At 40.3% G+C, this 26,259-nt stretch overlaps 1 protein-coding gene across 2 annotated transcripts in view; it reads right to left on the bottom strand.

Moving 5' to 3' along the window:
- Positions 1 to 14,132, bottom strand: part of slc18b1 (solute carrier family 18 member B1) — a 61,284-nt gene extending 47,152 nt beyond the window's left edge. The window contains exons 1-2 of one of the 2 annotated variants that reach the window (XM_039747759.1): positions 14,008 to 14,132; positions 6,914 to 7,056 (exon numbers count right to left, since the gene is read on the bottom strand). In XM_039747759.1, coding sequence (XP_039603693.1) covers positions 6,914 to 7,056; positions 14,008 to 14,056 — 192 coding nt within the window. In that variant the 5' untranslated portion in view covers positions 14,057 to 14,132. The remainder of the gene's footprint in view (positions 1 to 6,913; positions 7,057 to 14,007) is intronic. The other variant, XM_039747758.1, reaches the window with a different exon arrangement.
- Positions 14,133 to 26,259: the final 12,127 nt, after the last annotated feature.

Here is a 26,259-nt window from a genome sequence, read left to right as displayed (position 1 = left end):
TACTCACTACACTATTGGCACCTTTCTTTTAAAGTATATAAACACCTTCTGAGCATTTCTTCTTCTTCTTGTGGCTGCTCCTGTTAGGAGTCACCACAGCAGATCATTTTTTTAAATATCCTCCTGTCCTCTTCAACTTGCTCTGTTCCTCCCACCACCTGCATGACTTCTCTCACCAAATCCATAAACCTCCTCTCAGGCCTTCTTCTTTTCATCTTACCTGGAGCAGTTTCATCCTTAGCATCCTTTTCCCAATATATCCAGCATCTCTCCTCTGCACATGTCCAAACCAACGCAATCTCGCCTCTCCAAACCATCCAACATGAGCTGACCCTCTAATGTACTCATTTCTAATCCTGTCCATCCTCATCACACCCAATGCAAATCTTAACATCTTTAACTCTGCTGCCTCCAGTTCTGTCTCCTTTTTTTTGGTCAGTGCCAGTACTGCCCTGTAGCCCAGCCCTTTCACTCTTGCTGATACCCATCTATCACAAATCATTGCCGACACTCTTCTCCACCCTGTCTGCACTCTCTTCCTCACCTCTCTTCCATGCTCCCTATTACTCTGTACTGTTTATCCCAGGTATTTAACCCCATTCACCTTCACCAAATCTACTCCCAGCATCCCCACCACTTGCCTGACCTTCCTCTCATTTACAAATGTATTCTGTCTTGTTCCTCCTGACCTTCATTCCTCTCTCCTCTACAGCATATCTCTACCTCTCCAAGGTCTCTGCAACCTGCTCTCTACACTCACTACAGATCACAGTGACATTAGCAAACATCATAATCCATGAGGACCCCTGTCTAATCTCTTCTGTCAACCTGTCCATCACCATTGAAAATAAGAAAGAGCTCAGAGCCGATCCCTGATGTAATTCAACCTCCACAATGAATGCATCCGTCACTCATATAGCAGACCTCACCATGTCACACTTCCATCATACATATCCTGAACAACTCATACATACTTTTCTGCCACTCCCAACTTCCTCATACAATACCACAACTCCTCTCGAGGCACCCTGTCATATACTTTCTCCAGGTCCACAAAGATGCAATGCAACTCCTTCTGGGCTTCTCTATACTACTTCATCAGCACCCTCAGAGCAAATATTGCATCAGTGGTGCTCTTTTCTGGAATGAAACCATACTGCTGTTCAATAATCATTATCTCTCTTCTTAACAAAGCTTCCACTACTCTTTCCCATAACTTCATGCTGTGGCTCATCAATTGTATCCCCCTGTAGTTAGTACAGCTCTGCATATCCCCTTTATTGTTAAATATCTGTACCAGTACATTTCTTCTACACTCCTCAGGCATCCTCTCACATTCCAAGATTCCATTAAACAATCTAGTTAAAAACTCCACTGCCATCTTTGCTAAACACCTCCATGCTTCCACAGGTATGTCATCTGGATCAATGTCCTTTCCATTCCCCATCCTCTTCATAGCTGCCCTTACTTCCTCCTTGCTAATCCATTGCACTTCTTGATTCACTATCTCCATATCATACAACCTTCTCTCTAACTCACTCTCTTCATTCATAAGCCCCTCAAAGTACTCTTTCTATCTGCTCAACACTCTACTCACTTGTGAGTAAATTGCCATCTTGATCCTTTACCACCCTAATCTGCGCATCTCTTTCCCAGTTCAGTCCCTCTGTCTAGCCAATCAGTACAGATCCTTTTCTCTCTCCTTAGTCTCCAACTCTCATACATGAAACACCTTTTCTTCAGTCTTCACCAACTCTTTCTTTACCTTTCACCTTATTTCCTTGTACTCTTGTCTACTTTCTGCATCTCTCTGACTATCCCACTTTTTCTTCGCCGTTCCTCTTCCTCTGTATACTCTCCTGTACTTTCCCATTCCATCACCAGGTTTCCTTTTCCTCCTTCCTCTGTCCAGTTGTCACGACAAGCACCCTTCTTGCTGTCACTCATACTAATTCTGCTGTAGCTGACTAGCTGTCTGGTAACTCTTCACTGTCACCCAGTGCTTGTTTTACCTCCTCCCTGAACTCAACCTTGTAGTCTTCCTTTTTCAACTTCCACCATTTGATACTTGGCTCAGCACTCACTCTCCTCCTCCTCTTGATCTCCAACGTCATCCCACAAACCACCATCCTATGCTGCCTAATTTCGCTTTCCCCTGCCACCACTTTGCAGTCTACAATCTCCTTTAGACTAATCCTCCTGCATAGGATATAATCTACCCATATGCATCTTCCTCCACTCTTCTTAAAGTACATATTCAGCACAGCCATGTCCATCCTTTTCGCAAAATCCACTATCATCTGACCTTCTGTATTTCTCTCCTTGATACCATACCTACCCATCACCTCCTTATCTCCTCTATCCCCTTCATCAACATGTCCACTGAAATCTGCTCCAATCACCACACTCTATCCCTTGATTATACTCTCCACCATTTTATCCAACTCACTCCAGTAAACTTCCTTCTCATCCATTGTACACCCAACTTGCGAGGCGCATGCACTAACAACATTCATCATCACACCTCCAATTTCCAGCTTCGTAATCATCACTCTGTCTGGCACTCTTTCCACCTCCAATACGTTCTTGACATACTGTTCCTTCAGGATAACCCCTACACCATTTCTCCTCCCATTCACATCATGATAGGAAAATTTGAACCCACCTTCAATCCACCTGGCCTTACTTCCCTACCATTTAGACTCTTGCACGCACAAAACTATCTCCCCTTATCAGTCACACAACCAGCATTCAAAGTTCCCACCCTCACTTCCATTCTCTTTACCTTACTCCTCTCCTCCTGCCTCTGTCAACGTCTTCTCCCTTTTCATCTCCTTTTACGGGCAACAGTAGTCCAATTTCCACCCCAGCACCCTGTTGGCTAACAGTACTTGTAGTGGTCGTTGTTAACCTGGGCCTCGACCGATCCTGTATAGAAATCTGTATTGTTGTCCGCATATTGATCTGGCAAAATTTTACACCGGATGCCCTTCCAGACATAACCCTCCCCATTTATCTGGGCTTGGGACTGGCACGAAGAAACATCCCCTGTGGCTGGCTTCTGAGCATATCTGAGCAACCAAATTGCTTCTGTAGTTTCTTGCCTAAAACCCAGCTGGCCTATAGTGGTCAGCAGCAGACCTGTTGTGTTTAGTAAATGGTCAACAGAATTTGACATTATTTGTTGCATGCATGATGTTTATTTCCATCCCTAAATGAAACAGAAATATACGGTTATAAATGCAGTTAGATCTAAAATGGAAATGACAAAATGCCCTGCCACATATGCAATGAGAATCTTATGTTTTTTTACTTGTTCCATTAATGCATACTAGGAATAATAACAAAAGGCTCTTTATGAAATGAGTTATAAAAACATATCCAAAACATAGCTGGCTATACAACTCATTTCACTTTGCCCAAAGACATTAACCCAGATTTAGTTTATAATTAAGGAAAAACATGTTATATTAAGGGTTGGCACTTAAACAATTATTTGTTTGTATAGCAAAATCAGCATTAATTGACCTAGGCAAAATTAAGAACAGAAACTTCATTTATTGTTCAAAAATCTTATCACAAGGGACAGACTTAGAAATAGTAAACCTATTCAGAGCAACAGTTACAAAAGATCACAGTAGCCTGACTAAGGAAAAAAATATTGTATGTACTGCAAAGGTACCATTTATACAGAAACATGGCTGGATGCAAAGGGCTAGTGTGGTAATATACAAAAACGAAGTAGCCCACAATGCCAACTGTACAGCCATTTTAAAAGTCTACGTGCCATCAGGAAATTATAATGCCTATAAAACCTTAATATGTAGAATGTCTCTTGAACCAGGGAAACATCCCATGCAAATTTGTAAAAGAGGTCCTTAAAATAACTGTCATCTACTGTCAAGTGCTACAACAGTGAAGTCTTACTGGCATAGAGGAAGAGCATCCTGGGTTCTTGCAAAGTAGGCAAAGTAGATATAAACAAAAAAGATTTTTAAGATTTGTCTCTTTATTTTTTACTTTTTCTAAAATGAATGTTTTACATATTTAGCCAGTTTAATCATTTGAGTGAATGTATACCAAATACTCTTACAAGAGTGACTTTGAATAATTTTGCCTACTTATTTAGGCACATTGAAAACACTACAGAAAAAAGACTAAAAGTAAAAAAAAAAAACCCTGATGTAGAAAGAAGAAAGGGTTTTAACACACCCACACCCAGATATGCCACAATAACGTAGGACATTTATTAATAAAAACATTATTATGATTATATAGAAATATAATAACTGCATAAATATTGACACAGAAAACAGGATACAACACAGATCAGACTGAGAAACATAAAACACAATACAGTACAGGCTGGCTACTTAAGTGTTATTTAGAGTTGTAATTTATCTCGGCTCAGATAAACATAACTTTAAAAGAATTCACCTTAAGTGTATGTACAGTAAACTTCTGACTTCAACTGTAGGTCACTTCCAGTTACAAAACCAGTGCCTGCCCACACGTTCATTATTTTTTACATCAAGGTTGCCACTCATTGAATTACAGCTGTTTGTTCGAACTCAGGTGTGCTGCAGGTAACTCTAAGAGATGTCTCTGCAATGTTACTCGGTCTGGGATCGATCATCATATCAGATAAGGCGCTGAGGTTGCATTCCAAAGTGTTAGCATGAGCTGCAGTTTTCTAGAATGCAGGATGGGGGAAGGTGCAAATAGCTGTCTGCATTCCTATTAAATCTGCTGTCGTAACAGGTTTTGTATGCCATGAAATCCTCTTGCTGAATGGAGACTGTCCATCTTGTTCTACTTTTTACTTACAAAGTAGCAAATGATCTGTTGTAAGATACATGTCAATTACTAGTACAAGGTGCAATTGCAGTACATAGTGTATGATTTTTCTAAAATCGAACAAGAAGCATTTTTTAACATGGGTGACTATTAGAGCCATCTCTAAAGAAAGGAGCAACAAGTAGCTGAATAAAACACTATAAACAGATTCTGAACATAGCATCTTTTTTGGCTGGACATCTTTGGGACAAATATACTGTGGAGAATAGATGGTTATTACATGGCTTCTAGAATAGTGTTTCAAAGGATATGAGAATATTTTAGAGGGGAAAAAAAGTGAATTAATGCAATATGTGATTGTCATTATAGAAAAAACTAACAAAGTAATAAACCACTTTTCTTTTCAAAAAAAGGCATTCCTCCAATTGCAGATAAAGCCCAATGGCTCACCTACACTTTGAAACAGAAGGAATGGGGGCAGAAAAATAGCAGTAGATGCTCTTGACTGAAAGTTTTGTTTCTAATAGGAGGCAGTTGGTCTGTCTCAAACTCATTCTGCAGCTTGGCAATGAACAAAACACACAGCTAAAATCATAAAACACTATTGGCCGCAAAGAGAGGAACAGGGAATTTTTTTTGACAAGTGGAATCAGAGCCCTGATGTCAGCACGATCAAGCCAGTCTGGGATCACTGTGACAGACAGAAGCAAGTAATGAAACTGTGGCAAGTATTTCCGCTGTACTGTACACCATTTCTCTACATATGCATAAGAATGTTCTTTTTGTTTACTTTTGCACAGTACTCTATATTTCAATTAAAAGTTTAATCAGATTAAAATTTACGCAAATACTATTTCATTATTGTAGATATATTTTATTTAATGCATCATTCCTCATAATCACGTTAGCACTGATTCCTCCCTCAAATTCCTTAATAAATATTTAAATGAGATGCATAAGGGTGTACAAAGACTCTGATCCTCGGACATACCAGTCCTAAGCAAGCCACGTTTTTGTTGTAAAAATATCAATAGGTCATAATGCTTAGACTAGAACACTTCTTTCAAAAAATCTACACAATCCAGTTTTGCATACATACATTCTCGTTTATCACGACACCAAAGTACAAACACACTGAATATTACTCAGACATGCAAGTAAGAATTTCACAGTACTTCACTGGTCAGGATGGTGAGAGGTGACCATTGTGCTTACCATGTGAAGTTTAAAACTAGACTGAAATATTCAACTGGGCTGTAGAGTTTGGAGTGAACTACAAATGGCAGCTTATCTTTTGTGCTTCACAATTGTTGCTCGCAGAAATACACACTAAGTGGAGCTCACCTTCTCCACTCCAGTGAGTCAGCTTGTGCTCTTCTCTAAAAAATTTTAAGGAACTCATTTTCCAGTAGATGACACGTACCAGCCTGACTCATAAAAGATATGCACCAAGTTATTGAAGGGGATGAAATTGATAAACTATTTATTCCCTGTAACAAAATAAGACATTTAGCTAGGAATGGTACGTGAGCATTATGACTAAGGAGAATGACATTTGCACGAATGCTACCCCTGCGTGTGAAGTTGACAGGTGCAGAACCTTGATAAAATGTACTTCCATAGGTGATAAAAGAACTAATATATACAAGTTTAATACAAATAAATATATACAGGCGGTCCTCAGATTACGACACAGTTCTGTTCCTACAACAGTGATATAACCCGAATTTTGGTGTAAGTCGAAACACACCCTAGCCTAAGTCACTTACCTATCCTAACACATTTGCAAAATCATAATCTAGAACATAAAAACACAACTAAGCCACAGAAAAAGGAAAAGGACATAAATATACTGCACTGTACACTGTACTGTAGTAACAGAAAAAATGAGCGTAAAAAAAAATACCTTTATTCCTTTTTTATGGGAGTGAGCGTTGTAAACTCGAAACGTCGCATGTCAAGATGTTGTAACCCGAGGAGCCCCTGTAGATATACACATACACACACATTCTGGTCTGGAAAGACCTGTTAAAAGGTGCTCTACGGCACTAGCCTGTCAGGAACTGTGTGACAAATACTATTCTGTTATCAATGCAATATATCATTTTTTTCTTACCTCTGTGGGGAAAAATGGGCCTAGTATTGAAAAGCAAATCATTGAGCTAAAATTTACAGATGCAGTTGAGACCAGAGTAAAAATTTTTTTCCTGGAAATTTTTGGTTTCCTCCCAGCTGCCTCTCCATTTGAATCTTCAGCTCCTAAACAAATAATATACAATAAATAACATTATTAGTTCATCGTTTCACAATTACAAAAGCATTTTCTCTTAAATTATGTCCCTAATTGTGGCAACAATCAATATACAGAATATTTTATTTTCCTGCACTGCAATTTACTGTTAAAATTTAAAAAAAAAAACTGAAACGCAATATTTGATAATACCTGTATTGTATATAGAGGGGACCCAAGGTAAAACAGAAAACAGCCCTAAACCCAAAATGTTTGTCAGCACTATTTATTCTACAAAATACTTTATCCTGGTGATAGAAATCACCCCCTGTCCAAAAACTAGAACTGGTAAGACATACCCAAAATAGTAATTATAATGTTTTAAACTGGCAAAAATACAACTTATGAAAACTGTAAATACTCATTATACAAACGATTTGTTTATTCAGATGTGTATGATGCACACATTGATTTTGACTGGCAAGTCTTATGCCTTTATAAATAGTCAGCATTTTTCTATTACCCATGAAAAATAAGCAGAAGAAGAACAGTAAGATGTGAAAAACATCCCTGGGGACTTGGCAACAATAAAACTAAGTCACAAATCTATCATTGATACATTTAATCCACTTTCTTAATTTATGATAAACTGCCCCATGCAGCTTTCACACCAAGTCTGAGTTCATTGCCTATATTAAGGCTCCCCTTTTCACATACAGTATTTGTGACAGAAATGACAGTATCCAATACACAAAAATAAAATTACACTAACAATATTAAATGATCATTTTAAACATTTTAAAATACTGAAACTAGGGCTGGGCAATTTTTCAATCGATTTGTTTAATTTGAATTAATGTTTTAAAGTGATATATAAAAACAAAAAAACAAGCTTTTTTTTTCTGCCATTATCACCCAGCCCAAAACTATAATCAACTTCACCATTAGCATTCCCCACTTGCAGATAAAAATCTGCCACCCTTCCTCACAATCAAGACCTGGACTAAACACACAAGTGACATAGCTGACTGAGCTAAAAAGCATGCAGTCAGAAACACTGTTACCTGTGGGGCAGTGCCATCAATGCACTCAGACTTGCACATTAAACCTGGTACAACGGATACATTTATAATTACACTCTGAATTTATTTGATTTGATATACTTATTAATCCCCAAGGGGAAATCGTCTTTGTGCATGACTTTAGTATTATTTAGTACTTTTGTGTTTTGCGACTTTTTTACTTTTTTTTCTCCAACTTTTTCATCTACCCATCTATTTACTGACCCACCTAACTGAACATTACGGTTAAGGAGAGGCACCAGGAATCCAGGCAGCATCAGACACAAGGCAGGAACCATCATACACAGCTGTGCATACACACTCCTTCTTACCAGGCCTTCAGATGAATCAGAAAGTCTATTGGTTGCAGTACTGTGATAGCCTTGAATCATAAAGTTACATGCTATGCTTCTCCTAAAGCTATTTTTCAACAAAAGAGTTCTGTTCTGTTTGTGATTTTAAATACACTGAAATACTATCTCATCTTTATTATTCTTTGGACCTAAAGTCAAATAAAGAATATTTTCTAAGCATAACTTAGAAATGTGAATGATGACTTCAATAGGTTGCAAAAGCGCTAAAAATGATGAAGTTGAGACCAGCTATGTTATATGGGTTGGAGACGGTGGCACTGACCAGAAAGCAGGAGACAGAGCTGGAGGTGGCAGAGTTAAAGATGATAAGATTTGCATTGGGTGTGACGAGGATGGATAGGATTAGAAATGAGTACATTAGAAGGTCATTTGGGAGACAAAGTCAGAGAGACGAGATTCCATTGGTTTGGACATGTGCAGAGGAGAGATGCTGGGTATATTGGGAGAAGGATGCTAAGGATCGAGCTGCCATGGAAGAGGAAAAGAGGAAGGCCTAAGAGAAGGTTTATGGATGTGGTGAGAGAGGACATGCAGGTGATGGGTGTAAAAGAACAAGAAGCAGAGGGCAGAAAGATATGGAAACAGATGATCCACTGTGACAACCCCTAACGGAAGCAGCCAAAAGAAGAAGAAGAATAAAACTGTGTGAAAGGAGGATTAATGAAGACTGGAAAAGAAGTGTGCTCATTCCATTGATAACATGAAGTTATATATTTTAAGACAATCTTTTTTTTTTTATAATGGTGATGGTACATGTTGTTAAAACACTTAAGGAGGACTACTTCTACTATTACCACTACTACAGGAAAGGGTGTCTCATTAATCTGTGAATCAAGCGAATCAATACAGCTTTAGCAGCAGGTAATGAAGGTGGTTGAGAGAATGCTAGTGAAAAAAATGAGGTGAAAGTTAGCAAAATGCAGCTTGGTTTCATGCTTTGGAAAGGAACAACAGATGCTCTTTTTTTACCATTGAAATCTAGGGAAAAAAAGAATCAAATAAAGAGAATGAAAAGTTGCATTATGCTTTTGTAAATCTTGCCATGATGGTAAAAAAGAACTCTGTGGTAAACACTGAGAGGCAACATCCCTCATTGTTTTGCTGAGCCAACAGGGTAATAAATTAGATTAGAAAAACTTTATTAATCCCAAGAGGAAATTCACATGCATAAAGCAGCCGAAACATAAAAACAAGGATACAGACTCACAGGACAAATAATACAGCCAATCAATCAATCAATCAATCAATATGTAAAAAAAATGTTTATTGTTCCAGTATTTCAAAATAAACTTAATAAGTGATCTGGAGGAAATGCCTGATAGAAGTGGGCAGAAAAGACCCCCAGAGGCTCTTCTTAGCACACCATGGAGGAATAAGCCTGTACTCCAAAAGACTGCTGGAGGGAATGGAGGGGATTTTTCATGATAGCTTTTGGCACCATTCTCTTTTCCACAAAAGCTTCCATTGTGCCCAGACTTGGCCTTGTGATGGAGCAGGCTTTCCTGATAAGTTCATTCAGGCATTGTGCTTCTTTTGAGGTCAAGTTGCTTCCCCAGGAGACTGCAGTGTAAAAAGCCACACTGGCTATTATGGATTGGTAGAACATTTCCAGTAGTTTGCCATACACATCAATAGACTCGGGTCTCCTTAACAAGTACAGTCTGGTCTGGCCCTTCTTATACAAAGCCGCTGTGTTCTCAGAACAGTCCAGTTTGTTGTTTATGTGAATCCTCAGGTATTCCACATCCCCTGAATAGTGACTGGTCTCAGGTGCTGTTTGGCACATCGGACCTGCACTGTCAGCTCTTTTGTCTTTCTGATGCTGAGTTCCAAGTTGTTGTTCCTGGACCACAAGACAAAGTCCTCCACAACCTTCCTGTCCTCTAACTCGTCTCCATTAATTAATGTAACCTATGATGGACGAGTCATCTGAAAATATCTGTAGATGGCAAATGCTGGTATTGTCTGTTGTGTAGAGAGTGAACAGGAAGGGAGACAAGACAGTTCCCTAAGGTGCTTCATTATTACACACCACCATTTCTGACACACAGTCCCTCAGCCTCACAAAATGCTGTCTTTTGGCCGGGGAGTCCATGAACCAGGAGACTGTGGGGGCATCACGATGCAAAGCCTTGAGCTTTTCCCCAAGTCAATGAGGCAGAGTGGTATTCAAGGCACTTCAAAAATCAAAGAACATTATCCTGACTGTGATGTCGGGTTTGTCCAAATGGGAGTAGACTTTGTGTAGCATATAGATCAGAATGCATCCAAAAATTGCAGAGGATCCAGATGTTCAAAAACCAGGGGTCATGGCTATTTTAGGACCAGCCTCTCAAAGTTATTGTATGTATGAAGTAAGAGAAACTAGTCAGAAGTCCTTCAGATAACTGGAATGACCTTTATTTGACACTAGGAACACACCTTCTGCAAATTCAGGGAAAGTGAGAACAGGTGCTAAAGGACCCCGAAGAGCTGGCTGGCACATGTTCTTAACATCCTGGGGCTGATTCCTTCTGGCTCTGAAGCCTTGTTTATGTAGAGTTTTCCCAGCTGTCTCTCCTCACTTATTCAGCAGAGACACAAAGTCCAGAAAGTGGAGGGGGGCTGGAGACCACAGGTGTAATGTCATTGTAGGGGAAGGTTGTGCAGGGTGCAGATAGCAGTTGGTTTCCCAGAACTTCCTCAGCTTGTTCAAAGAGGCTAGCAGTGTTGGAAATGTGGAAAGGAGCATACTAACAAGAATGAGGCAAACCTATGGATGAACTGGTTCAGTTCATTAGCTCTGCTCTTGTTCCCATCCTCTAAGTTTAACAGTCTTCTTGTAGCCAATGACAGTATTCATCCCATTCCACACTTCCTTCATGTTGTTTTGTTGTAGCTTGTGCTCGAGTTTGCCTCTATAGCTAGCAGGCTTTCTGCTTTCGGAGCTGCTTCTTCAGTTCTGACTGCACCTGCTTTACTTCATCTTTATCTCCAGACCTGAAGGTTCTCTTCTTCCTATTCCATAGGACTTTCAAGTATTTTGTGATCCATGATTTGTTGTTTGGGGAATATGTTATCCACACAGAACTCGTCGTATACGGTGATACGGTGGCAGGGTCTGTTTATGCCCTGGCCATGTGACTCACAAAGCATGTCCCAGTCAGTGTTTTCAAAGGCAGCCTTCAGAGTCCCCTTTCCTAAATGAATAATACACACAATAATATGACAAAATTGCATGACAGTCACATGTTTTATAGTGACCATCCTGTTTCAGATGTTATCTGTTTAACAGATATATTCTTCTACTAATGTCAATTGAAATGTTTGTGCTCAGCTTCAGTTGTCAAGTTTTGTAAATGCATTCTCGATTAGCAGTGACCTCCATTACCTGCATGTCTATTAAAAGAGGGGCTCTGCCAGCTGCACAATGTATTAACTTCTGAACTCTGAAGGGCTCTTAGTGGCTCAGAAAATGGACAGCTCAATATTAGTAAGAAAACAGGAGGTCATAGGCTTCATTTAATTTCATTTAGAAATTACAGTTTGATTAGTATATGTCTGAAGGGTGACATCCAAATACACAAGTGCTCTATGTATTTAATAGCGCCTGACTGGTTCTTTTCTTTTCATTTATTAGAGCACTGACAAACACTTATATACATTTATTCTCAAATCCATTGTACTTGAATACATTACAGTGTGATATGTAAAGTTAGATGCTTATATTCAATTTATCTAAAATTTGTTAACAACCCAATTTTAATGACAGGAGACAATCTGACAACCCAAGCATGGTGCTAATGTGTCCCCCATTTGCAAAAATTTGGGGGAAAAAATGTGAAATGAAGAACATTTTCCAATATGAAAGTCTATTAACTTAACAATGAAATACACCAAAGCCAAGCTGTACTTTAGAAAATCTAACCAGCACAGTTACATTTCTGGTTTACAGTTACAGTACATACAAATAAAGCATTCCAAATAAACATTAATGCAACACCGAAAAACACAAAATGTCAAACTGTAAATATGAAAGTATAAATAATTAACTCCATTCATCCATCTATATACTGAACCTGCAAAATTCAATTTCAGCTTCAATGGAAGCTACAGTTCAACCCAGCAGCATTGGACACACGGTGGGAGCCAGTCCAACATTAGCAACGAAACAAAACAACAGAAAGCAAAATGCTGCTTTTATCACTGAATATGTATGTTCACTCAATATCAGATGGTGGACCTTCAACAATATTAAGTTTAATATCAAATATAAATAACAAATGTGAAAACCTTGTTACATACATGCACAGCTAACCTTTTTCTTCTATGCATTCTTCACAGCATTAAACTATTAATTGTCAAAAAATAACTGAGTTCAACATTCAAGTTTAGAAACTGTATTTTAAAGACAATGATGATTTTACTTTACTAAATTAAACAGACAGTTCCCCCACAATCCATCTATAATTACTTTTTAATCTAGCAATAATATGAATAATAACTGTCAGGCTACTATTTTAATAAACCTGTCTCACACAGTGCCACATTATTCAATGGGATGCCTGAATTTTCTCTATCTTTTTTTATTTATCAAAAACCAGGACATTATAATAGCATTCTACTCAATCAAACATGTCATAACAACATAACAGATGGAACCATTAACTTTTAAATGAGTACAAAGGTGAGAAAAAGACAAACCAAGGTTCAATTTTGTGTTATCAAATGTCCACAAGTTGCCATGCAAGCAAGCGTCAGAACAGAGTGCGAATTAACTAATGACCAGGGCACTAAATACACGGACCTTGTACACCCAGCTACGTAAGCCTTGTCAAGTTCACCAAAAACCACAGTAAATACTATGTCGGCTTATTTTTGCGTTCAACTTTTAATGTTTCCCCGTCATTTAAATTCAAGTTAAACACTTAGTTCCTTTACTTTTTTATAAATCGCGACACTTCTGGAAATAGTACGTCTTTTTACGTAAACTTCATTCCGTGCAGTGCTTTTTATTGTACTAAAGGATCATACACGCCTTGACGATTTAATTTTCAATTGCTAACAAGCGTAAAACAAATTCCGAACATCTTTCAAACAGTCAATCTGTTGGTAAACTGAATCCACATACTGAAACAAAGCGCCGCGACAGGAGGGTATTATCTTGCGACAAACCTTAGGAAACCTGTTCTAAGGTGCACGGGCTGCTCGATTGCCGGCAGCGTACAGTATGGTTTTACTCCTCTGTCACTCTGACGACATGAACAGCAGACTGCTTGACATCTACGTGAACATCACGTCACTCCACTAAACCAGGTGAATTGTAAGCTATTGCGATAGAGATCATAATAGAAACGTTATTTTTAAATTACACACACTCGTCGCATGAAAAAGTATGGGAACAGCGTAAAGAAATCAAGTACAGTCGATCAAAGAACACTTCGAAAGTTATGCAACCACACGCATCCGAAACATCTCCTTCGATCGATTCTATAAATTAATGCGTAATCACCACTGAACCGGCGGCGTCACCAGCTCTGGAAAATAAAGAGCTAACAGGACTGACCCGAACGGCTGTCTGTACGGCTCTCGGCTTCTATTTCATCGTCTTCCATGTCGGGGAATAATGTAGCTTTAACAGCCAGAATACGGCAAACCGAGCTATGCCGTGAAACCCTACAACGTAGGACGATCCGTGATGACGTAACGAAGGCGGGGACAAACATTTTAATTATTAAGAAAATGTGACAAAGAGCAGCAGAAACTAGAAAAAGAGCATTTCCACGTAAATTCGGTGAAGAGACATGACAGTTGATTACAGCTCTCCTTCCATATTCGACTGACACACTAACTTTACCTCAGAGAATTTGTATTTTAAAGCAAAAACTGACTTTACTGTCAATGTTGTATAATAGATGGCAGACTGCTGAGCAGTGAGTTAGACTTTCTGTCAAGTTTATCCTTTCATGCATACGTGAAACTAAATCTGTCCCATGCAGAGGTGCTTGGACATATACTAATAATATATACACCGTTCTTTGCGATTACGCGAACTTTCGACTGCCGTTTTAGGAGAAATGTGAGGTCGCTGTAGGATTTGTCACCGTGGTTGTCTTAATTCGAGTCACGATGTGTTCTCTGATTTGCTCCGCTGGGCGCTCTCACTTCGAAGTGCAAGCACATGAAATTTCTCATGAGGGAAAAGAGTATTTCCGTCTCTAGCAAGACATGTGATCGCTGGGATAGCAAGGATTGTGTTTGTGTTACACGTTGGCCACCTATGAATAATGAAAATAAATTGGAAGTATCTCCTTTCTGTCAGATTCTGAAACGAACATATTGCGCATAATCTATAATACTTGATAATTAAAAATGGAAATAAATTGTATGTCCTATGGAAGGTCAATAGTGCAAAATCTGATTTTTCTGTTTCATTGGAGAGGCCGAAGATGTAAAGCCCTAAGCACATTCCGTTTTTTCCACACCTTGCCACTTTTTCGAGTTTACCAATTCATGAAGCAAGCGCCTGTGATCGAGATTGTGATCGGAGATTTGAAAGTGATATTCTGTACCCCAGGAATCTATTTCCTGTTTAGAAGTTTGATTATTGTTTCATTTTCAATGTTTACTTTCCACTTTTCTTTTTTAAAACTATTTATATACGAAATATACTTGAAACCAATCAGGAACATTTAATGTATATAATTATTATATTGTGCCCCGCAGTAAGGAGATCAGGGTTCATGTCCCATTTACTCCCTGCATGGAGTTTGCATGTTCTCCCTGTGTTTACATGCAGGATTTCCTCCAAGTGAGGTGAATTAGTGATGTAAAATAGCCCTTAGTGTGTGTTCGTGTGGCGATACACTGGCACCCTGTCCAGGGTTTGTTCCTGTCTTGCACCCTATGCTAGCTGGGACAGACTCCAGCCCCCTTACCCCCAAAATACGACCCTGGTCTGGATTAATCAGGTTAGAAAATCATACATTATTATTATTATTATTATTTATTATTATTATTATTATATAGCCACAGTTATTTGTCGTTCTTAGGTCCCAGCATGGTATCAATTTTCGTATTTAGACTGTCAGATTAAAAAGTTTAAGAGCTCCTGCGGCAGGACCAGTGACAGCTCCTGTAACAAGTTCTAACAGCAGCTGTTATTGGACATACAGTTTAATATAGTATGACACTTTATCTCTATTGGAAAAAAAGAGCCATAAATCAATAAACATAGGTTTCATCAAGAAATTTGTTAAAAAATCATTGTATAATTAGTTTGCCTATATTTCTATTTCTTACTATCTGAGAAAAATTTTCTAGATTTAATTGTGATATTCAAGTTCTCAGTTGTGAACATTAACATGAAAATATAATTAACAAGGATTTTCTTGTTCATTTGTGTGATAGTACAGTAACATTATAAACTATAAACCATATCCTGTGAAACACAGAAAACAATAAATTGACCTGATATAATTTAATGTTTGCTTTTTGTCATTAATATTACCATACACATTAATGAAAATAGCAAATAAAACAATAAATTGTCCACTTCTCTAGAGGTGCCCACTAAAAAAAATACATTCAGCAGTAGCTTTAAACTACTTTGCATTAAATATCCACTCCTCCTTGAACCGTCACCTTATCGTGGTGGAGGGGTTTACGTGTCCCAATGATCCTAGGAGCTATGTTGTCCGGGCTTTATGCCTGGTAGAACCACCAAGGCAAACTGGTCCTAGGTGAGGGATGAGACAAAAGCGGTTCAATAAACCTCCAATGAAGAATAAAACTTGGACGACGTTTTCCCTTGCCGGACGCGGGTCACGGGCCCCCTCTGGAGCCAGGCCTGGAGGTGGGGCTCGATGGCGAGCGCCTGGTGGCCGGGCCTGCACCCATGGGGCTCGGCCGGGCACAGCCCGAAGAGGTAACGTGGGTCCTCCTCCCCATGGGCTCACCACCTATGGGAGGGGCCAAGGAGGTTGGGTGCAGTGTGAGTTGGGTGGTGGCGGCGGGACCTTGGCGGTCTGATCCTCGGCTACAGAAACTGGCTCTTGGGGCGTGGAATGTCACCTCTCTGAAGGGAAGGAGCCTGAGCTAGTGCGCGAGGTGAGAGGTTCGGCTAGATATAGTCGGACTCACCTCGATGCACAGCTTGGACTCTGGAACCAATCTTCTTGAGAGAGGATGGACTCTCTACCACTCTGGAGTTGCCCCCGGTGAGAGCCGCCGAGCAGGTGTGGGCATACTTATTGGCCCCCGACTCGGAGCCTGTGCATTGGGGTTTACCCCGGTGGACGAGAGGGTGGCCTCCCTCCGCCGGGTGGGGAAGGGTCCTGACTGTTGTTGTGCGTATGCGCCGAACAGCAGTTTGGAGTATCCACCCTTTTTGGAGTCTCTGGAGGGTTGCTAGAGGGCATACCTTCTGGGGATTCCCTCGTTTTGCTGGGAGACTTCAATGCTCACGTGGGCAATGACAGTGAGACCTGGAAGGCGTGATTGGGAGGAATGGCCCCGATCTGAACCCGAGCGGTGTTTTGTTATTGGACTTCTGTGCTCGTCATGGATTGTCCATAACAACACCATGTTCAAGCATAAGGGTGTTCATATGTGCACTTGGCACCAGGACACCCTAGGCCTCAGGTCGATGATCGACTTTGTGGTCGTGTCGTGGACTTGCGGCCATATGTCTTGGACACTCGGGTGAAGAGAGGGGCGGAGCTGTCAACTGATCACCACCTGGTGGTGAGTTGGCTTCGATGGTGGGGAAGATGCGGTCAGACCTGGTAGGCCCAAGCGTGTTGTGAGGGTCTGCTGGGAGCGGCTGGCAGAGTCCCCTGTCAGAAGTAGCTTCAACTCCCACCTCGGCAGAACTTCAACCCGCCCCGAGGGAGGTGGGGACATTGAGTCGAATGGGCCATGTTCCGTGCCTCTATTGTTGAGGCGGCTGACCGGAGCTGTGGCGCAAGGTGGTCGGTGCCTGTCGTGGCGGCAATCCCGAACCCGTTGGTGGACACGGCGGTGAGGATGCCGTCAAGCTGAAGAAGGAGTCCTATAGGACTTTTTGTCCTGTGGGTCTCTGGAGGCAGCTGATAGGTACCGGCAGGCCAAGCGGAGCAGCGGCCGGTTGTTGCTGAGGCAAAACTTCGGGCATGGGAGGAGTTTGGAGAGGCCATGGAGAGCGACTTTGGACGGCCGAGGAGATTCTGGTCCACCGTCCGGCGTCTCAGGAGGGAAGCAGTGCAGTGTCAACACCGTATATGGTGGGGATGGTGCGCTGCTGACCTCGACTTCGGGGCGTTATGGGTCGGTGGGAGGAGTACTTGAAGACCTCCTCAATCCCACTAACATGCCTTCCAATGAGGAAGCAGAGCCTGGGGACTCTGAGGTGGGCTCTCCCATCTCTGGGACTGAAGTCACCGAGGTGGTCAAAAACTCCTTGGTGGCAGGGCCCGGGGTGGATGAGATCGCCCGGAGTTCCTTAAGGCTCTGGATGTTGTAGGACTGTCTTGGTTGACCGTCTCTGCAACATCGCATGGACATCGGGACAGTGCCTCTGGATTGGCAGACCGGGGTGGTGGTCCCCTCTTTAAAAGGGGACGGAGGGTGTGTTCCAACTATAGAGGGATCACACTCCTCAGCCTCCCTGGAAAAGTCTATTCGGGGTTCTGGAGAGGAGGGTCCCGGATAGTGAACCTCGGATTCAGGAGGAACAGTGTGGTTTTAGTCCTGGTCGGAACAGTGGACCAGCTCTTCACCCTTAGCAGAGTCCTGGAGGGTGCATGGGAGTTTGCCCGACCGGTCTACATGTGTTTTGTGGACTTGGAAAAGGCATTCGACCGTGTCCCTCGGGAATCCTGTGGGGGTGCTCGGGAGTATGGGGTACGGACCCCTGATAAGAGCTGTTCGGTCTCTGTACAACCGGTGTCAGAGCTTGGTCCGCATTGCGGCAGTAAGTCGAGCCCGTTTCCAGTGAGAGTTGGACTCCGCCAGGGCTGCCCTTTGTCACCGATTCTGTTCATAACTTTTATGGACAGAATTTCTAAGCGCAACCAGGGTGTTGAAGGGGTCGGTTTGGTGGACTCAGGATTGGGTCACTGCTTTTGCAGATGATGTTGTCCTGTTTGCTTCATCAGGCCGTGATCTTCAGCTCTCTCTGGATCGGTTCGCAGCTGAGTGTGAAGCGGCTGGGATGAGAATCAGCACCTCCAAATCCGAGAGCATGGTCCTCAGCCGGAAAAGGGTGGAGTGCCCTCTCAGGGTTGGGGGAGAGATCCTGCCCCAAGTGGAGGAGCTCAAGTATCTCGGGGTCTCGTTCACGAGTGAGGGAAGAATGGAGCGTGAGATCGACAGGCGGATCGGTGCGGCATCCAGTGATGCAGGGCTCTGCATCGGTCTGTCGTGGTGAAAAAGGAGCTGAGCCGTAAGGCAAAGCTCTCAGTTTACCAGTCGATCTACGCTCCTACCCTCACCTATGGTCATGAGCTATGGGTAGTGACCGAAAGAACGAGATCGCGAATACAAGAGGCTGAAATGAGTTTCCTCCGCAGGGTGTCTGGGCTTTCCCTTAAAGATAGGGTGAGAAGCTCAGTCATCCGGGAGGGGCTCAGAGTAGAGCCGCTGCTCCTCTGCATCGAGAGGAGTCAGATGAGGTGGCTCGGGCATCTGATCAGGATGCCTCCTGGGCGCCTCCCTGGTGAGGTGTTCGGGCACGTCCAACGGGAGGAGGCCCGGGGAAGACCCAGGACACGCTGGAGGGACTATGTCTCCCGGCTGGCCTGGGAGCATGGGATTCTCCCGGAAGAGCTGGAAGAAGTGGCGGGGAGAGGGAAGTCTGGGCCTCTCTGCTTAAGCTGCTACCCCCGCGACCCGACCTCGGATAAGCGGAAGAGGATGGATGGATGGATGGATTAAATATCCATTCAACTAAATAAATAACCTACAAATATTTTACCTGTGTTTAAGTGGCCTATTCATGTATTTGCTGTGTCATCCTCTTGCACAAAAATTGAATATTTCATGTACAAAAACCTTAATATATTCAATTAAATACACTTATATTTTATTAAACCCTTTTTTGTACTTGAAGTCTTCATATTTCTTTTCTCTACTATTATGGTGGTGGGGGGGGGTTGGGGTTCGATATTTTTTCTAATGAGTCCTGATGTACTTGTTACGCCACTGGGCAAAATCAGGGTTATTGTGGAGAACAACAACGACCTTGTTCAAAATCTTACCACCAGTTGCAGGGAAACGTGGAGAGAGGTTGGAATATAAAAAAGGAGAGACTGCTGGTGTGTATTTGGGCTTTGTTCAGATATCTGAGGGTTTAGAATCTATTATCATGGTAACTACTTGATAATTGGACAGGGCATGGAATTACAAACGCATAAAAGGCAACAGAGGAAACAAAGAAGAACGAAGACATCCACAAAGGAAATATTAAATAAAGGAAAAGCAAAAATAGGCTTAAAAAGACAACACAAGAAATGCAGTTAAGCTGAAAGTCAAGAAACAAGACATGACACTTTGGTGAAACAGTAGACTTGACTGCGTTTATCTGCTGTTCTTGACTACAGCTGTGGTAAGCTGACGATGAACACAACATCTTCATGCACATGCTAGAAACCAGCAGTAAAACATGGTTTAGTTTTGGTAGTCAAATCTAGCTCTTGTTTGATTTTCATTGCTTAAATTATTAAAGGGATTTGTTAGCCAACAAATTATTGAGAAGTGCATTTCAGGATTGACTAATTGGTCACAATTAAGGATTAGCATAAGACCAGCAGGTAGTGGAAAAGAGGCAGAGGTTGTTGCCTGGACATTTGGTAACATATAGTTTTGGTGCTTATTATCTACAAGGGAGAGCTTGAAGACATTTTAATTTTTTTATTATTATTTTTTATGTAATTGACATACTAATTGTTTTTATTCTTTTTAGCTTGTCGGCTGCTGCTTTTATGCTATTACTGTTATATTCTTTGCCTCAGCTTTTCAATATTGATTTGTATTCAACCAGAAGGTTGCTGGTCCGATTCCCATAAATGCCAGAAGTGACTCTACTCCGTTGGGCCATCCATCGAGCAAGGCTCTTAACCTGCAATTGCTCCGTCCTGGGTATGACATTAACCTGCATCCAGCCCTGCAAGCCGGTCCTCCAAGTTACAGAGAAAAGTTGAGGGTTGGTGGCACGATTGGCACTCCGGCCACCGTAAAAAAACCTCACACTGTTTCAATGTGGTGCCTAGGTGTTACCCGCTGCACTCGGCTCCCAATCCAGGTGGTTCGTCGTGTGGTAGGTGTGACAACATGCTATTAGCGCATGCTCCCAACCTCTCTCTATGTTCATTATTTGATATTTTTACTGCCAGTGATATTATATTCTAATCCTGTATTATTAACTTAATGTCATATTGTGCTAAGGGGAATCAGTAATATTTAGTTAATTTATTTTATTTTCATTTTGATGCACAGCTCTTGTTTACGATTGGCTGTTGTCCAGATTTTACTGCAATATGCCATCTGCTTGGCACATTAAAACAAACAGATTAGAAATTAACCTGAATTCAGTATTCTGGTTACTTGAGGAACCAGTAGTTTAGAACCCCACCATAAAGACAGAGTCAAACAGTTTGAAATCTTTGTTTATCAGAAAAGATTTCATTAAAGTAGCAGATTTTATTGATCAGACTAGCAATCAATTGAAATCTGCTTCAGTTGTGAGTGAGAAATTTAATCAGTCCATTTTGGGGGGTGAATTGTTAATAAACCAAAAGAAATTCGATCAAACTTGCATGCAGATGCCCTGTGTGAAGACTTTTTTTCTGGTGATTTAATGAAAGAGAAGCAACCTTTAGAATGTGAGTTGTTAAGTAAACCAAATGTCAAAAATCTAAAATTAGTCACACAAATCTGTATTTCAGTCCAAGGTTTAAGGAAGAAAGAACTGTATGAGTGGTTTTTAAAAGATGATAAATGTATTCATTTAAAGGATGTGCCAGATACCCTCTGGAGGAACTCTTTGAACTTGCATGATACAGCTGCTCGGGCATGGAGAACTTTGTATAAACCTCCAGGATAAAAAAAAGACTGGGGGGACTTGTAACAGTGGATTTTACGTGTGGTAGACTGCTACCGATTATTGTTTAAAAATGATTTGCTGACCAATGTCCCTTTAGTCATGAAAAAGAAACAATGTATCAGTTCCTTCTGTATTGTACCAAGCTAACCCACAGTTGTAAATTTCCTACTTTATTGTTTGAGAAGCTACAAATTCTGTATTCTCATGACCTTATTTGTAAAGTTTCTTTCTTCAGGAAAATAACAAAAGAAAGGTTACCTGGAAAATTTTTGCTGGGTCAAGCTAAGATGACCATTTTAAAAACAAAAAGAAATATGGATAAAAATGACTAACAACAGCTGCTTTAATAATGTTTAAGGTGCTCATTCATTGCATATTAAAAGTTGAATTGACATATTATAACCAAATTAATGGAACAGAAATATTTTGGAAGATTTGGGGTATAAGTGATGCTCATGCACTACAGAAAATACATTTCTAGTAGTAAAATTGACTAAAAAAGCTTGAAAATAGCAGATGATTTCATATATTACAGAATGGTGTCTGTTAATACAACTGAAATTGTATTATATTTGCATGTAATGGTCTGTTTAAACTTAAACTACCCATCTAATATAGGCTATAACCCAACAACAATGGATGTTTGGCAAGATGCAGCTTTGGACAAGACACAACTTCATCACAGCTCCACACACAAATGTTTGTAGAAGAAAGCTGAACTTCTTAGTAGAAACAGTCTGAATTGTAACAGAAGCTCCTACAGTAGATGCAGTGTTTGTATTAATCGAGGTGTCATTCATTTATAAAAACTAATTTACATTATGTAAACCTATGTAATTTCAGCTGTGATTTTTTTTATAAAGAGACCTGTGTTACTAGTGTTTAACATTCTTGTCTCATAAATACACAAATAAATCATTATCGTCAGTGTACATCAGCCACATACAGTACTGAAGAAATTAATGTATAGCTTACTCACAACATGAAATGCTTTAAATTTTGTTTGAAGGAACCAAGAATATTTTACTGTGCACACCATCTCCTTATATAATGCACTACCGTGGCTGTTTGTTTGTCTGTCCAGGATTTTAAATCACCTGTAGCTCGCAAACCGCTTCACCTATTGACCTGAAATTTGGTACACATTGTCACGCACGCGCGCATGGGAGGCAGCTAAAGGGCTTGAGTGAAGGCAGTTCTGAGGTATGCCGGGATGTGGCAGAGTGCACTAACTCTCTTTCTCACTTCCCTGTAGACCAAACCCGGGAGGCTCCACCTGGCTCTCTTGACATCACTTCTGGGACCGAACCAATGGAAACAGACCTTACCAGCTCCGGCCCCCCTGATGTCACATCCGGGCCTGATCCAATGAATAATGAACACGTGCCTGATCCTTATGACCTCACTTCCTGTCTTCCCCTTTAAAAGCCTACCCTTTTTCCTTCTCCCGCAGTCTGGTTTTGGACTCCATTGTAAGCACTTCAGTGCTAGTTGCTTTAAAAAAACGACTTTTGCAGCCAGGATACCAAATTATATGGGTGGCTGCCCCAAACCTTTAACTGTCTTTGTCTCGTTTTGTGACAACATATACTACGTGACGTCTACTATCCGCTTTCGGGGTGATGATTTTTATTACCCTTTTTATTTTTATTTTATTGTAGAATCAACTCTTGGAAGCGAGCAACAGAGCGGCCAGGCGGCGCATGCGTACGTGCATCGTTCTCATTCCCTACCATCTTCACAGTCACTTCCCCTACCTCTTCATATCTTTAATCATTCTTGAGGCAGATTGTGGCACTTAAGTGAAAAATTAAGAAAAACGTACTAAGTAATTGCAACACAAAAACTAACTTAATCAGTTTTAATGCGAAACGATGCCGACAAAAGAAGAGAAGCGGGCTGCTTGGGTGTAGAAAAGACAGAGTATGAAAACTAGGATTGCTCACGTCAAGTGTATTCACTGCACATTATCGTGCAGTACGCCGTTTCTGGTATCTTAATAAAATCTGACCAATTTAGACTTTTAAGCTGCTGCAATACAGTGTGCATCTTGGATGGTTTAGTGATAACTGATTACTTATTCATATGAAATGTTTTTTAACCTTTTTACATATACTGACACAGTATACAATAACTAAACACTAAAGTATTTTTAAAACATTGGTTAATCAATAGGTCAACAAATTATTTTATCTTACATAACATATCATGGTTAGCACTAATGTGGATTGGTCTGAATAAACGGCTACAAGCTGGAATCTAAGTTTGAAATTCTGTAGATTTTTAAAGTTGTGTCATGTGTCTTTCAATTGAACATACTCTGTCCAAAAGTTTGCATTGCATTGTTTTACAAGAATGGCATGGTTTATATTTCATTCAAAAATGCAAGAGTCATAAAGAGTGGCCAATGATTTTGAGATGGGCAGCAAAAAAATCACTTTGCAGAGAGTGGACATGGCTAAATCAAGTTTGTTGGTTTTAAATGCTCTTAAATATTACCAGAAACAAACAGCAAACACAAAAGAAAAATGTTACCATACATTTAATATTTTTTACACTTAAGTTTTTTTTTTCATTATCTATTAAGACACCTTTAATTACAACTGTAACTTTGCATTTCCTTTAGGTTTACTCCACAAGTGGATTTGGGGGAGAGGCCAGATAAGCCATAAAAAAAACTGCAACTTGTAAAGTCACAACTTCACATCATACTCCAAGTCAAATTATGTAAATTGTTCATAAAGTTACAATATAAATTTACTTACACTAACAAATATAAAACTTTGAAAATTACAAAAAAGAACACACGTACTATTAATGATATTTAAAAGACAGAAAACTTTTTTTTTAGTTTGCTTACCTAACTGTAATTGTGGCAAAATAAGCACTTTCTTATTTTTATTAATGAATTGTGTCGACTGTTTTAACAGTTGGGAGAGTTTTCAAATTTTTGTTTACTTCGTCAAAGAGGCAGACATCTCTATTTGTTTATTAAACATTCTATCACAGTGGTGTGTGTGACTGATGGAGATTTGCTCAGAACACCATGCTAATGTTCGGACAGGCAGAAGCAACATGCACGTGATCGCTGCAGTTTCAATATCTTGACTACCTGGGGATCTGTTTGCTAATAGCAGTGGCTATCAGACATATAAAAGAGGAAACTACTATATAAAACTACTATATAAATAAACACTAAACGTATCTGTAAACCCACGGCCCAAACCTAATCTTAAGGTGAGTGTTTGCATTTTTGGGGGAGTGCACTTGTCAATGTGAATTTCCAGTATAAAAGCAAATAAATTCTTAATTCTAGGTCATGTCATCTTCTAATCTGCCTAACCCAGATAAGGGTTGCAGGAGGACACAAGGAAAGAACAAGCCCTAAATAAGGCGCCAGTTCATTGCAGTTAAATCTAAGTTATGAGAAATATTTTAATTAAACATTGAAGAGGCAAAATCAAAATAACTTGAATTAAATGAACGGCAGCAATTCTGACGCTGTAATTAATGAAGGAGTATACTGAAGGAATGATTTATAACAAGATATTAGTGCCACTATCCAGACAGTGAAACTGATTTTTTACACTAAACCCACACTAAAGTTAACCAAACATCAGCAGACAATAAACACATTAAATATATTGAACACCAGAGAGGAAGCTGTAGGCATATTAAAATAGGTATAAATCAAATATTATAATTATTTTATAGTATAGTATTTGATTATTACTCACTTAAAACCAGAATAGAGCATCACCAGCCAGAAAAAAGGTATGTAAAATATAAGCAGTACAAACACTATGGTGGGTGCAGGATATACAGCTATGAAGCAAAGCAGAGAGAGACAAAAATGATTATTCACTGCTTGTGGAGCATCCTCAGTACATATTCAGTATTACTTGTTTATTATTCTCTGTGCCAGCATCATGGTGAGCAAACCTGGTACTTGTGATCTGGTCTGATTTTGCTCGGTGCTTCCTTTGTAGCTAAAATGGAGACTACTGCAAGTTTTGTTCTTGCCACTACTTAGCTGCACTCTGTCTCCAATCACCATCAGTATGAGGGTCTTCTGCTGTAGTAGTAAATTGGGAGTTTTGTCTGTAATCAAATTTGCCGGAGACAGTTTTTGTAATTTCTAATGTTCGTACTATATTTTTCAAAAAACAATCCACCCTGTCCCTGTGATTAAAAGTAATGACTTGGCATATGCGTTAGCTCTCACCTAATATAATACTGAGTAACCTCCAGGTGCCCTTCAATTGGCAAAAAAAATGTCTGTTTAACTCTTAGTATTAATTCTTTTATAAACATTCATTTTAAATACACAAGCATATTTTTTCTCATTAAAAATCATTAATGCAAGGACCTAGCAGTCTGATAGGGCTGGCACAGCTTCCAAGGACTGTCCAGAATGACAGGGCTGTTCTGTTTTAAGGGTAAGCAGCATGCAAGAGAGACATTTGACTATGGAAGAATGGATTTAATTATCATATTTACTTATTGTTAATATATTTACATTAGCTGTGGCATTATAAACATTTGAGAGGGAAAAAAACTTATTTGAGATTTATTTTAGTGAATAGCATATCAATTGGAATGCCAGGCCCTCCTTGCCATCCCTTAAACTCTGCCCTTGATCCCTGTACTTTCTGCTCCAAGATCCTGCACTTCTTTGAAACAGGAGCATCACACTATTGGCTTCTTTTCCATTAAGTGGAAGCAGCACACATATTT

This window comes from Polypterus senegalus, chromosome 3 (genome assembly GCF_016835505.1).
Source record: "Polypterus senegalus isolate Bchr_013 chromosome 3, ASM1683550v1, whole genome shotgun sequence".
Lineage (NCBI taxonomy): Eukaryota > Metazoa > Chordata > Cladistia > Polypteriformes > Polypteridae > Polypterus > Polypterus senegalus.
Note: the sequence above shows the minus strand (reverse complement) of the source record. Positions and strands in the feature narration are given on the sequence as shown.